Source organism: Juglans regia, chromosome 8, assembly GCF_001411555.2.
Source record: "Juglans regia cultivar Chandler chromosome 8, Walnut 2.0, whole genome shotgun sequence".
Taxonomy (NCBI): domain Eukaryota; kingdom Viridiplantae; phylum Streptophyta; class Magnoliopsida; order Fagales; family Juglandaceae; genus Juglans; species Juglans regia.
The window spans coordinates 9,744,933-9,760,318 of NC_049908.1; the positions used below are offsets into that span (position 1 = coordinate 9,744,933).

General features: G+C 31.9%; 2 protein-coding genes across 2 annotated transcripts; both read left to right on the top strand.

Moving 5' to 3' along the window:
• Positions 1 to 4,689: 4,689 nt before the first annotated feature.
• On the top strand, positions 4,690 to 9,049 carry LOC108993646 (nitrogen regulatory protein P-II homolog). Its single transcript, XM_018968632.2, has 8 exons — positions 4,690 to 5,002; positions 5,129 to 5,174; positions 5,470 to 5,497; positions 6,833 to 6,920; positions 7,297 to 7,364; positions 7,538 to 7,607; positions 8,668 to 8,703; positions 8,809 to 9,049. Exons 1-8 carry the CDS (start codon positions 4,807 to 4,809, stop codon positions 8,847 to 8,849), a joined length of 573 nt encoding a protein of 190 aa, XP_018824177.1. The 5' UTR covers positions 4,690 to 4,806; the 3' UTR covers positions 8,850 to 9,049.
• Positions 9,050 to 11,586: 2,537 nt separating this feature from the next.
• On the top strand, positions 11,587 to 14,923 carry LOC108993696 (ADP-ribosylation factor). The gene is given in 6 exon segments (XM_035693057.1): positions 11,587 to 11,715; positions 12,533 to 12,698; positions 13,551 to 13,621; positions 14,178 to 14,270; positions 14,273 to 14,449; positions 14,451 to 14,923. Coding segments are annotated over 5 exon segments (606 nt in total). The 5' UTR covers positions 11,587 to 11,715; positions 12,533 to 12,550; the 3' UTR covers positions 14,568 to 14,923.
• Positions 14,924 to 15,386: the final 463 nt, after the last annotated feature.

Below are 15,386 nucleotides of genomic sequence, written 5' to 3' on the forward strand. Positions count from 1 at the left end.
TTATCTGCAAAATATTGATAACCATAACATAGAAATCTTAACTACAAATGGAGTACAGATTTATGTCTATGTTTTCAGAATTTATTTTCCTGTTTACAATATATATTATACACATAATTTGCTTAATGTTTATAAGTACTATAATATAACAATAATAAAAAATAATAAATGAAGAACAGGAACAACAAATAAGAAGCTTATTTTAGCATATACGTTTAAATAAGAAGCTTATTTTACAGCTTTCAAGGATTGAAGCTCCATCATATATACGATTCGTCTTCTAGTTTGCAGTCTATACTTTTCTATCGTGCATGTGTACTAACTATCTGCTAAACAGTCTCTATTTTGGATTTTAACATATTTGTTGAAATTTCAAACGAGGAACAATTCTATCAACCCTGAGCCACTGATTTTTTGCAGGATTTGAGTGAGGATTTTGATTTAAACGTGAGAGAAATAACAGTAAGTAAAACGGATGAAGAAATGGAGTAGAAAGTAAAAGACGTGCATAACTGCTTTTATATGAAGTGAAAACTGCTTTTATATGAAGTGTCAATCGGTGGAAGCGGCAGAAGAGTAGAATAATAAAAAATTTAAAATTAATCAATTTTTACAAATCTGATAATACTAAACTGGAATCAGTCGAAGCGGTGCAAGAAAGAACTGTAAAGTACAAACGGTGCTAGAAAGAACTGGAAAGCATAAACGTGTAAATTGAATTGAAAAGTAGGGGTATAATCGGTAAAAAAATAGAGTAAGACTACAAACAAAGGATGCAAACGGAAAATGATTAAAAAAGTAAGGGCAATTCTGGAGAAAAAAAAAACACGAGAAAAAGAGAAGGACTGCAATGGAAATAGATTAGAAACGTAAGGGCAAAAATGGAAACAATAGTGAACGACACCTGCAGGCTTATTGGCGCTTATTAGAGCATTCTCATTGGATTAGCTAAAAACTAAATCCAATGAGAATTTAGCTATTAGGTGGATAAATTGCTCACAGTGAATTAGCTATATTCCAAATATTTATAGCTACAGTAATATCCAAACTAATTTCTAAATTTAGAAGACACTATTCATTCATCAAATCATTTTTATATTATTTCTTTCTCTTTCCTTTTAATATTAATTATTTCTCTCTCCATTTTAAATGACAATTGAAAAAATATAATTAGAATACAATTACAAATTAATATATAATATTATAAATAGTAAAATATGAAAAATTAAAATAAATTCATAATTAAAAAAATTAAAAAATTTTCAAAATTATTAATTACTCATTACTATATAATGAATAAATAGATAATTCAATTTGGAGATTTGATGTGAATAGTCAAAATTAAATTCATCTTATATTATTTTATTGTCATATAATGAAAAAATGGCTATTCCAATGCAGAGATTTATATAAATGGAATAGCTAAAAGTTAAATTCATCTTACATTCATAAAAAATGTACTTTAATTTAGCTATTCCAATGAGAGTGCTCTTACATATAAGATATATATATGGCAGCTGCTACAGTCACCGAAGCTGGCCACATCAGTTTTTTACCCAATGACATGTACTCTTGAGTGACATGCCGCGTGAATTGAAAAAAAAAAAAAAAAACCAAAAGTGAAAATAGACTCAGCCAATCGTCCCGTTATCGTCCATCTCCTCTCATTGTATTGCTACAGCCTATAGGTACCGGCCACGTTTTCCTCCTCTATTTTCGACGGAAAAATTTTTGCATCTGCCTACACCGGCACACACTCAATGCATTGAGTGTAAAAAAAAAATATGTGAAGTGTGTGCCGGGTGTAGGCAGATGCATAGCAAACCCCATTTTCGACACCGACTTCTGATTTTAGTCCACCTTCTGCTAGCCTCCCTTTCCCCCTTTTTCGAACCGTAATTTTTTGTCCATCTTTTTCTCTATGTTTATTCAAATGTTAGGGTTTTTATCTACAAATGTTAGGAAAAATCAAGTGCTAAAAAACATAAAATCTGTTATACAAAGTCACCTGGAATTAGATAAGAAAAATGGACAATTTTCTCTTTGTTGACAATCGCCGGTGTTGACCCATATACCATTGTTCACCTAATTTGCTTACAATTTATTATTGTATTATATGTATATATTTGTATATATTATTTTCTTTGTATAAATACTCACAAGCATTAACAATGAACTTCCAAACTTTTTGCTTGTTTTCTCACTTTTTGTGCATACAAAGTGGACTCGGGGAGATGAAGGCCACGGGCGTGGCTTCATATTTCTGGGAGATGGGTTCATGTGGTTCAAGGAAATGAGGGAGATGAAGGAGATGAGGGATCGTATGGTTCAAGGAGACGAAGGAAATGATTTTCAAGAAGAGAAAGTTCGTACGTGGAAATGAGGCAGACGAGAGAGATGAGAGCTCGTAGCTTCCGATGAAAGAGATGGTTGGGGGGGGGGGGTGAGAGATGAGGTAGGATTTTTATTTTTTTATTTTTTTTAAATCCACCTTGCATCAACCAAGTCAGTTGGTGGACGGATTCTGTAAAAAATTTATGTGGACCTAGCATTTTTCATATATATATATAACTGTAAATAGTAACTTTTGTTATTTTTTGGTTAATTTTTCTTGTTTTTCCGTTAAGTCCTATTTTATCTAAAGGCCCTTAAAACTCTTAATCATTTGACATGTATTTTCCTTACAGAATTTAATGAAGAATCTTGTTCTCCTAAAAGGTCCTTAAGATCCTTGACCATTTGACGTGTATCTCATTTATAGAATTTAATGAATGATCATGTTTTACTAAAATGCCCTTAATATTAAATTAATAATATTTTATTATTATATATAGAATAAATAAATAATCTAATATGGATGCAGACCAATGTTCATACTTTACTGAAGTTTAGATATCTTTATTTTGTCTTTCTTTAATTTTATATTTTTTTTTTCAAACAAATAAGATACTGACTTTTTCATTTTTTTTTTATTTAAATCACTTTTTCAATTTTTGTAATTTATCTTATTTTATACATATATAATAAGATAAATACTTTAATTATAAAAGAATTACATAAAATTAAATTTATAAATTAATTTGATTTGATTTGATACAATAGGTCAAATTATAAAATTATTTTTATTATAAAATTATATTATAAAATTATATAAATTTATATGATTAATTTATAAATTTATTTTTATATAATCTTTGTTATCTCTAACATTTGTCTAGTACTAAATATCCCACTTGGCCCTTTGTTTTGTACCTATGACTGGATGGCTGGCAAATCGCTGCGGTAAATGTCTCTTTTTCTTCTTATTCGTTCGTACGGGCTGCTACTACTACAATCCTCAATCATTTTCGTTTTGACTACCTTTCTTGACTGGCTTCAAAGCTGGGATATTGCGATGTATCTGAGCTTTTGTACGAATTCAAGCCTCCATACCACCAATTCTTACCATTAATCATATGGGATATATATAATAATAATTAATTTTTATGAATTTATATCTATTTTAATGCAATCCAATAAGAGTCATTTAATATAAAAATAATTACTAAGACTTTATTCATTCTAATAATATTTTATTCATCTTTTATCTCAATTAATTATTCAAACCTCCCGACATCATTAAACGTTTGGATTCGCAGTTCATCTTAGCTCATCTCAACTCATCTCACTACTATTCATTACTATTCAATAACTTTAATTCACAAATCTCATTATTATTCACAACTCATCTCATTATTATTTACAATCTATCTTAAATTATTTATTATTTGAATATTATTTGAATAAAATATTATTAAAATATTATTTTTTTAATATTATTATTATTTTGAGATTTGAAAATTTTAAATTATTTATTATATTTTATATGAAAATTTGATAAAATTATAAAGTTTAGAATATAATTTATTGTGTTAAGGATATAAAGTTTAGAATCGATACTCCCATTATTGATATAATATATTTTATCATTTATATAATAAATAATATAATGTACGTAATGTACAAATTCTGCACACTTTTTTTTTTTTTAAATGAATTCACCATAAAAAAATTGATTTTGGTCCCAAATTTGTCCCATTTCTTTTTCATAAGAGTACATGACTGTATAAATCATTTTTTAATAATATAATAATATTATTTCATAAAAAATATATTAATTTTGATACTTAAATTTAAATTTTATATAACTACTTTCATCGAAAATAGAAGAAAATTTTTATTATCAAATCAGTGTTTAGAGAATATCTAGTAAAGTAGTTGCATAACATAATTTTATTTAGAATATAAATTTTAAAATTTAAATTTTATTAAGTAAAATTTATTATTTAAGTAATATAAATGATTTGATACACATATTGACTTGAGAATAAAATTATTCTAAATAGAATTATAAAATCGATATTATTAAAAATTGAAAAATATTTTAGTCTTAAAGAGATTTAATAATACATTAAATTGTAAAATTATTTTTATTATAAAATAAATCTAACGTATTGTATAAAATTATATTAATTTAAAAAAAAGATAATTACAGTTATAAAATATACAAATATCTTATATTTTTAAAAAAAAAATAAAAAATAAATATGATACATATATAAAATTAATTAATTAATATTTTAATAATAAATTCATTCTTCCAAAAGAGATGTACATGTGCCTTAAAATTTCCCGTCTACCTAAGAACGAGCCTTCCAAGTTGAAGTGTCATATCAAAACCGAACATAAATCATCACCCCTTTCCTACGAAAGGCTACAGCGTTAACTGCGAGGCAACAGAGACAGAATCCCCACTCTCTGCTCGCCATGGCTACAATGGCGAAACCAGGCGCCCTTGGTCCCCTCCATTCCCACCTCAAGGAACTCCCACTCATGGACTTTTCCTCCTCGGTACTACTCCCCAAGTTCGGAGACTCCCGCCTCCTTCCTCAGCTCAATGTCACTCTCAAGCACTCGAGGAATGCCTCGATTTTGCCCGTAATCAGAGCCCAGGGCTCTCCTGGTTTGTCCTTCACTCTCAATCAGTCTTCGGGGAAGACATGCTCATGGCTTTGGGATAAATGTTGTAGATTTTCTTAGATCATTACTTGGTTATCCAAGTTGATATTTACTTTTGCTTTGCTTTTAGATTATGTCCCGGACTCGAAGTTTTACAAAGTTGAAGCTATTCTGAGGTTCTTTCTGTCTCAAAAACCTGCTTTTTCTACTTTGTTTTCCGTTTCGTGCACGTAATTTCTTTTTGGGGTGTTTGATTTATAAACGATTGTATTTTACTTATAAAAAAAAATATTCTTTTTGGGGGGTATGTGTGTCTTATTAAGCGTGCATGCATGTTATAGAAAATTTCCCCTAAATTTGTAGTTATGGTTAATGGTTTTTCTTTTCGTTTTGAAAGGAGCTTATTTACTTTTCCATATCTAACTGTGTTTTCATTCTCTTTGTTTTGCTGCTGAATTTGGGATGAAATAGGTCCTGGCGAGTCCCTCTGGTTTCTTCGGTAAGTGTTGATGAGACTTGATCATAACTGTGTGATTAGGAATCGATTTTTCTTTTTTCTTTCTCTTTTTTTTTTTTTTTTTTTTTTTTTTTTTGTTGGGTTTGTGCCGGAAGATTTAGAAAATGTTTCGATTCTGGTATCCTAGTCACTGCGATCTGTTTAACCTCTAAGCACTAATTACAAGCACTATTGCTCAAATTGCTTCAAATTATTATATACTCAATGGCATTTGCAAGTTTGAAATTTTTTTACCATAATGATCAAGTTCAGAGGAGATCCCTTAATAGTACTTCTTTAAGCCTTGTTTCATCTCAAGCCATGACTTGTCACAGCATGTCAAATATAGGCTTTTAATTTAGGTCCCATATGAAATTACAGATCAAGTTATGTTCTCTCTCCATTGGCACTGCCTTAGACTCAAAGCGGAATCCTGGTTATATCAAGGATCAGCACTGCTGATCTTCAAGCCCTCATGCTTTTCTCAGTTGTTTTTTGTTATTATTTTGTATTTAATGCTTTGTAATCTATAGCTACAAGAAGCTAACCCTAAGGGTACCATGCAAATTGGATCAGTTTGCTTGAAGTAATTACCACCACCTGGCCTTCCACAAATGATCCAATGACAAAGCCAATTTCAAATTTAAGGCTACTGATTATGCCCCTCGGATACTACTTTACTGAGAAGAAATATTCATTTTGCATAATGATTTATGTCAGCTGAACAGACTAGAATGTCGGTATATGTCACGACAAACTCCATCTGATCCATTTCTTTCTTAGCACCTAATCGCCTTTTTTGTAACAGAATTGGTTGTCAATTCTACAAGCTGTATAAAGGTTCCATAAAAGTGATCACACAATGCTTCAGAAAATTTTTTCCTCTGTTATTGTAACACATAACGTCTACTTCTGCATGGTTAAATGAGCACAGGTTACTATTTGACAAGATTGATTTGGTAATCAACTATAACATCCACGTGTGGTAATTATTTCAATTAAAGGAAACTATTGGTGACCTTCCTCCATATGGCTGTATAGATCTAATCTTCATCAACCAGACATTGGCTTAACCCTACTGCTATAGGATGATGCCTTTGGCCACCACTTGGCTGCATACATTTTCATTGATTTATGAACTTCTTCAAACTTCCATCCGGGCACTAATGCTCAAGTCATATATAACAAACGGATTTGCTCTGGTACAATAACAGCTTTAGGCAATAGTCAGCTTCGCATTTTCTTTTCAATTATTGAATTACTCCGGACCATGATTTTGACTAAGCTAATTAATTAGTTGATATGGAAGTAATCTTTGTTTCTTTCCTGAAAATAAAGGCTCTGCTGAAAATGGGTATTCGTGGGGTTACAGTCTCTGATGTTCGGGGATTTGGTGCTCAAGGTGGGTCAGCAGAAAGGCAGGGCGGTAAGTCTGTCTTTTATAGGTGTTGAAAACTAGATTTACTATGGATGGATATTTACTGATTAGATTGGTTGATGTGGACTTATCTTCTATGGAGAAAATTCATTGTCTTAATGTTTCACCCTCTCCTTTATTCAAATTGCATGTTTCCAATCTATCAGATTCAAAACAGCCTAAGTAGTTCATTAGCTGGTAAATTATAATTTGATATGGATTTGTCTTTCACTTTTTAATATTACTCAGTGGTGTTTTTTTTTTTTTGTCTATTTTGCTGCTAAAAAGGGAATTATTTTTGTTGGTTTCACCTATCTTTTTATATGCTCTTTCTTATATGGTCACCAATTTGGTTGGTTTTTTTATGTTGTTTATTAATATGTAGGTTCTGAGTTTTCTGAGGACAAGTTTGTTGCCAAAGTTAAAATGGAAATTGTGGTGATCAAAGATCAGGTATGAAGAGTCCAAGTGGCATATTTGTTGTAGGGACTAGAATATAAGCCTTTATTTACCTAGAAAATTAGTTGACTATTTGGCATATTGCTGCTCAGTAAAGTGGAAAAAATGTTGCGGGATATCGTCACTATAATGTTGCTAATTGACACCTGCAAATCATGGTCTCTCAGGTTGAGGCAGTAATAAAGACAATAATCAAGGAGGCAAGAACTGGGGAGATTGGTGATGGAAAAATTTTTTGTAAGATTTCTAACTTATGTGGAATTTCCGATTGAAAAAGAAATATCTATCTCCTTTTCTTTTTCCTTTTGTTAAACTTTAAAGCTAATACATGACACTATCAATATACAAGCAGGTTAATAGAAACTTAAGCCAAAGTTGTTTTATATGTACCTTTATTTTTTCATCTTGGTAGGCTATTCATGTCATTTGATTTGACGGAGTTGCTTGTTTCTATCAACACCGTTTAGACTATGTTTTCAAAAAAATTACACATAACCTCTGTTTGGTTTTGGAATAACCAGATGTATTAATTCTGCTAGATCATGTTTGCAACTTTAGAGAGCTGATGCTATCTTGGTGCACAAACGTTTCGAATAAAATGAAAGTTGCATTTTCTTCTAGACATCTCTTATGGTAGTTTTTGACTTAATCTGAAGCCTTACAGCTACAATTGGATTGGCAAAGAAAATGCAGAATGACAGAAAGAAATAATAGTTCTTATAATGTTCCATTTCTAGTTTTATGGCCTGGCTAGCGACACTTGAAGTAGGAGTGGAAGTGGAAAAGTGTGCTTCTGAGGAACATGCTTATGATGTTGTATCATCTACTTGAATATGATTGGCGAACATGATTTTTTTTAATGAGTGAAAATTGCTATGTATGCTTGCTTGTAAAATGAATAGTGAGTGAACAGTGAGAAGTGGGGGGGTTTTTTTCCTGATAAATAGGAGTGAGTTAATATTACACTTATGAAAGACTGTTGGATAATGGCCAAGCCAATTCAGCTTTAACATGCCTGCTTATCAGATTATTTGAAGTCCAAGGTAGAAGGTGAGCAAGTTTTTTGAGTCCGTCCACTATAGAGAGTAAAACCCATGTACTTGTAATCAGGTGGTTAATTATAATCAAGTTATTTGTTGCTCATGCCTGTAATAGAAGGGTCCATTATTTGTTTTTTTCTTATGGGGGGGTTGTTGCTCGGATTAAGAAACATTCAGATTCTAGGTTCTATTAGTTATATATAGGTGGCTTCAGAATTACTAATCAAACGTGTAATACCTTTTCATTGATGGTGCAGTGGTGCCTGTGTCAGACGTAATAAGAGTTCGCACCGGTAACTCATTGCACTTTGAATGATCAAGATTTTGGGATGCTTCGTCTCCCTAGCTCCTACCAATGCAAGATGTATTCGACTAAATATTTATAACGTGATTTCCAGGTGAGCGTGGAGAGAAGGCAGAGAGGATGATTGGAGAGTGAGCAGGCATGCCTGCTACTGCTTGACCTGTTAAGAGTTGGAAAGAGCAGTTTCAGATTAGCATCTGAGCTTTTTTTTTTTTCTGCAACCTGCTCCAAACAACCCCCTACCCAGTTCTCCTCCCTCCTTTAGAGCTTAGAAGCTCATGGTACTTTTGTTTCTTGTGAAGAATGATAAATAAATTTGTCTAGTTGGCTCTCTCTCTCTCTCTCTCTCTCTCTCTCAACACAAAACAATGCATAAAGAGCATGATCCATGAGCTATTTCTCAGTTTGACGTCGGGCTTCATTTGGAAAATCTTGCCATTGGTGGAAGATGTCACTAAGGAGTAGGAAGATCAGAAGCAAGCTGCAGTTAATATACATACATACATACATATATTTATTAAGGCAAGCATAAGTTATAGTTCATGTTGATAGATTAATGTTCATTAGTCTAACGGAAACGAAAGAAAAGAGAAGAAAATGTCTCTTGAATCCTACGTTGTGCGCAGCCTTCTCCATACTAGGCAAACTATAAACAGGAGGCATAAAACCAAGGTAAACTATTAAGGATACGCTTTTCTGTTAGTTATTGAGTTGGTTAACTTAAGTGTACATGAAATTTCGTGTCTTTATCCTTTCCCTTCTAAAAATAGGTGGTTTTGTTTAATTTTTTAAAAAATTATATTTTAAGATTTTAAAATTAATTGATCATTCCTAACATAAACGGAATAGCAATTCCTCCCTTTTGAAGTGGAATACAATTTACTAGGGGCGAAAAAAAAAACTGAAAAATCAGTTCAACGGAACTGGACCAGATCGAATCGGAAGATTCGGTCCAATTTCTAAGTGATCCGGTACGGTATCGGTTCTAAATGGGTACGGTACCGGTTTTCATTTTTTGAAAACGGATTTAAACCGATCAGAACCGATATATATTATATGTTAAATTACTAATTATTGTAAAATAAAATTTTAATCTTATTATTTAAGTCTATTAATCTTATAACATAAAATTAATCTTACAATTTTGAATACAACATTTGATATAACATATAAATTTTAATATTAAACATAAACATTAATATTAAGTTATTAATATAAACTAACTTTTGATATATACATATATATATAAAGAATAAATACATTTTTAGCATAATAAATTATAATATATATTCTTTTTGTAAATGCATTTTTACACATTTGATCATATATATTCATATAAAAAGTCTAGAATTTATATAGACTAGTTAAATTTAATACTCTACTAGTATATGTTAATTATTATAAAATAATGTATTTATATTATAATATAAATAGACTAATAGTTTAGTATATATAAATATCATATTATTACTAACATAGATAATCTGTAAAACTGAAAAAAATGAACCGGACTGAATCGAAATTGGAAAAACAGGAAGTTTCGGTTTCAGTAGTGAATCGGTCCAGTATCGATTCTTAAATTTTCAAAATTGGTATATACTAATTCAGTTCTAAAAAATGTACAAAACAGGATCCGTTACACTCCTACAATTTACCATTCACATTAATCATAAAAAGTAACCAAATGCAGCAAATAAGGTCTTGCCAATGAAGTGGAAATTAAAAAATAAAAATAAAGGAAAAAATTCATTGTATACCACAAAAATACTATTATTTTTTTCAAGAATAAGATACACTCTTAGAGTGTGCAAGACTTGCATACCTCTTTAAAAAAAAAAATCCATCACTAAAAAAATAATTTTTTCATGTGTGTCCCAAATTTATCCAATTTTTTTAAAAGGAGTGCGCAAGACTTACACATCCTAAAATTACAAAAATATCATTTCTTTGTTTTCAAATTATGCCCTAAACTTCTACAACTATCAATTTACTGCGCTACGTTTGGAACATGGATGCAGTTGAGTTCAAATTTAAGCTTAACCCAACATCCAAACACACAATTTTTAAATCACTAAATATCACTAAACTCAAGACCTCTTAACACGTGAGATTCATATTATTTTTTAACTCAAGACCTATTTACACGCAGAATCTACAATTTTTTTCAACTTCTCATAAGTACATTTAAATTTATCTTAACATTCAAACACATCTAAACTTATCTAAACTCATATTAGATGGGCCTTACAAAACTCATTTTATTATCTCAAAGAACTCAACTCAACTCAACATGATTCAAACGCAAGCTTAAATTAAAATTACCACAATCCTCAATTTGTACCTCAAGCTCATTTGCACAATTGAACGATGGAACTCTACATCTACATTTTCCAAGAAAATTATATAAATGCCATTGCTAAAATTAAATAAATATCAATTAATGATGAGGAAAAAAAAAGATTGGATCACCAGGAGGAGTTGTTAGTCTTATGGGTGGTCGCCATGGGTTTGCCTCAGGTGCCTGCCTTCGTAGTGGCCCTTATTTTCCTGGGTGGCCCAATTTTTTTCATAAATCTTTTTATATGTTTTTGCTCAAAATTAAGGATAATTTAATAATTTTAACATTTATAAATTTGATATCGTTGACACTCTAACATCTTATATTCCAATTATATTTAAACCGATTGAAAGTTGAAGGAATATAACAGTTTGGAGTTTAAAAATTAAAGTTTTTGATAATAGGGGTCCATTTTTTTTTTTTTCTGATAGGATTATTATTTTTTAATAAGTACAAAATAAGAATAAAAAGTGTAAAAAAAAAAAACAATTTCTATTTTCTATAAATAATTAAAATCGACCCTCATATCCCGTGAAAGCATCGTTGCGAAGGACGGACGGCTCCCTTTTCTAGTTTTCTTTGTGTACCGAGAGAGAGAGAGAGAGAGAGAGAGGCAGAGAGACAGAGGGAGGAAAGAGGGTAGATCTCAGTCATCGTCCTCAGGCAAGTCGTTTCGCTTCCATCTCTCGCGAAAATTTCACAGAATATCTCGCAATTGTGTGTATTTCCCATTCCTCAAGCGCCTGAAACCCATCAGTTTGCTTTCAGATCTTCCTATTGATATGATTGCCTTACGATATAGTTTTGTGAAGATTTTTTACAAGAAAATTTGATAAGAAATATTCGATCTACATTTCTTTCTTAAATTCATGAATGAATTGTATTTATCTTTCAAGAACTTTCAAATTTCCTTTGGATCTCTTGTTGCGTGTTTCGGTTTATATGACTTTGGATTTTTTTCTTCATTTCATAAAAGTATGTAGCTTTGATCTAGTTTCTAGATGTATATCTGAGAATTCTGGTTCTCCAACGTCGGATCGGGGTTTCTCGATTAGATTTGGCATTAAGCCCCGTTCCGGTACTGACTAGATGAGACTTTGGGAGCTGGTGGTGCCGACAGGTGTTTCGTGTCGTGTTGGCCAGCTGGCGGTCGTGTTGCAATCACGACGCGGTCCTGCTTCGACCCAAGAACTTCAATCTGAGGCATCAGCTTAATAAAAATCTTAAAATCTGAATCTCATTCTATTATATCCTACACTGCTTAATTTTTTTTATTATTATAGTTTCTGAAAAATTATATTATACCAACCACTCGATATCCACGCCTCTATACATATAGTATAATGCTCATGATTCTCAGGTTTATATTCCTACATACTCATTATTTGTATGAGTTGTGATAGATATTGCATTTTCTTAAAATGTACATTTTGGGGTCTTGATGAAATTACTGACATGATATTGAGATGTCTGGCTATAGAAAACCTTGAAGAAAAAAATGGGGCTGTCTTTCACCAAGCTTTTTAGTCGTCTGTTTGCTAAGAAGGAAATGCGTATACTCATGGTGGGTCTTGATGCTGCTGGTAAGACCACCATTCTCTATAAGCTCAAGCTGGGAGAGATTGTTACCACCATTCCTACCATTGGTAAGTTCAACATCTGGGGTTCAACATCAGTAAGTACCGATAAAAACAATAAAAAGGTTCAACATCAATAAGCTTATGGGGTTTCATTTATCAATGTAGTTAAATTTTTTTATTCTGCTTACTGATTTGTTTTAACTGTTTGTTTTCTGATTTTCTAGAGGCGGTATTGGTTGTAAGATTTTCATGAATGTAAAATATGTTTTTACTATTTGCCCTATGTAATTAAGGACGGGGGCTTCCTCTTATTGGACTTTTATGATGGTTGTGATTTCAAATATGTCAACTTCTCTTCATTACTCGCCTTTTGAGGTGGAAATTGGTCTTGTGAACGATGGCAGTGTTTCTGTTTTAATTATAGCTTCTTAACAAAGTAAATTTAGCAATTGGCATGCATTTTTTTGCCTGTTCTAGTGTTTTCTTATTTTGGATCTTTTCTTATTTTTGTTTTGTTTTTGTTTTTGGAAAGAGCTTGCTTTTGTCTTGATTTGATTCTGAGGCTCTCGAAAATTTGTATTGTCAAGTGGTAAGGGCGAACTTGTGTGCGTGAGCCCCATGTCACAAGTTCAATTCCTCCTAGGATCGAACTACGATTTAAGTAGGAGGCCATGGCAGTGGGTTGCTGTGCTAGTATCCCCATGGGTTTAGATTCCATGGGTGAGTCCTAATGGCTCTGCCGTGGGGTGGTTCCCCTGTCATAATATATATATATATATATCTTGTTGGGTGGCAAATTATAATTTTTACTGTTGCAGACATTATAATTTTGTAATTAATCTAACCTGATTGTTTGCAAAGGAGGTCTGTGTAGGTTGCACTTTTTTTTCCCAATAAGAACTGATATTATTTGATCAGGATTTAATGTGGAGACTGTGGAATATAAGAACATCAGCTTCACCGTTTGGGATGTTGGGGGTCAGGACAAGGTATGTAATTTAGTTTTATTATAGAACATTGAATCCCTTCAATGGCTATTGATATTTCCTCTTTTTTTACTTGTAGATTTACTTTTCACAGAACTTACCTTGGCAAAGAGACGAAAGTGATTTTTCTAACTACATCTGAATTTTGAGATGATTGTTTGCTTAGCCTGAAAATGATTGCTTCTAGTGCTTGTTGGAATACTTCCATAAGAATTTAGCATAATCACATTTGAGCATGTATGATAATGAGCATGATAATGCGCTTATGATCATATGGTATGCTACAGATGCATGGGGAGAATTATGGTGTTTTAAGCAGGCTGGTGCTCATATCTTGTCACGCTTTTGCACCCAGTATTACGCCAAGCTTAAACTATAAAAATTTGTATGGTTTTTTATGTTATAATTTATAAATACAGAGATACAATGATTGAAGTCAGACCTCTCTAGATCATATAACCTGAATGCTGAGATGCATTATTTCCATCACAAAAGATTCAATTGCTGTACAACTCTTTTTCGACGACTCTAGTGGTTATTTTCAATATATAACTTCCAGATCCGTCCTTTATGGAGACATTACTTCCAAAACACCCAAGGACTTATACTTGTGGTTGATAGCAATGACCGAGACCGTGTGGTTGAAGCCAGAGGTTGTATCATTTAGAGGACTTCAAATGCTGCTTAATATGTTGGACATTGTTGCTTTGTCAGGATGAGTTGAGGGATGCTGTGTTGCTAGTGTTTTCAAACAAGCAAGATCTCCCCAATGCTATGAACGCTGCTGAGATAACTGATAAGCTTGGCCTTCACTCACTCCGTATACACAAAATATTGCAGGTATATCCAGAGCACATGTGCCACTTCTGGTGAAGGGCTCTATGAGGGACTCGACTGGCTCTCAAACAATATTGCAAATAAGGTTGGTCGTATATGCTCTTACATATAGAATTACTTATCAGATATCAACTTCTGGAAACACCTTGACATGTTTTTTTTTTTTTTTTCATGATTAATTTCTGTATTTTTTTAATGTAATTGCAGGCATAGTCGTTCTTTCCTTTTGGAGTAATGGATTTTGCCTTCCTGTTAAGTGTAACCTTTTCTACTGATTCATTGTTTCCCTTGCAGACATCATCATTACTACCTGTAGTTTTCCGGATTTTTTTTATTTTTTATTTTTATGGTATTACTTGGGACAGAATTGTTTTTACGATTGTCTTGTGAGTGTAAACGGCATACATTATCTCTGCTACCCCTTTTGTTTTAATGTCTCAGACTAGTTGAAGAAAATGTGCTAAATTCCATCATAGGCTTTTTGGGAGAGAATTAAGCAGTTTGGATATAATGTTACATTCGTATGAGGACAGTGAAAATGTCAATACACATTTCATATACGATCGATTTAGTCACTGAATCATGCATCACTTCTAAATAAATGTTAATAAGGATCGAATAATCTCTATCTTTATTCACAACAGAAGCAAAATAAGTTGTTATATAGTAAAATTTAAACCATCACGTCCGAAGAACAAATGATTAAAAAAACCTTATCATTGGTGTTCTTACTTAAGAGACATGAGTAATGAGTTATCATCAAATTAACTCATCTAGCCTACTTTTTAGATAAATGATAAACCCTAATAGCAATGCATGATAAATGCAACTCGCATGTCTCTAATATATATATATATATATATATATATATATATATATATATATGTCAGGGTGAGGGGCGGTAATTGTCCCTATGACTGGTATAGTGGAT

Excerpts from the sequence above, each read along its gene's own strand:
- LOC108993646 (XM_018968632.2), top strand. The coding sequence starts at position 4,807 with ATGGCTACAATGGCGAAACCAGGCGCCCTTGGTCCCCTCCATTCCCAC. Across the intron at positions 5,175-5,469 it reads AAAGTTGAAGCTATTCTGAG|GTCCTGGCGAGTCCCTCTGG; the intron begins GTTCTTTCTGTC and ends GGGATGAAATAG. Across the intron at positions 8,704-8,808 it reads CGTAATAAGAGTTCGCACCG|GTGAGCGTGGAGAGAAGGCA; the intron begins GTAACTCATTGC and ends CGTGATTTCCAG.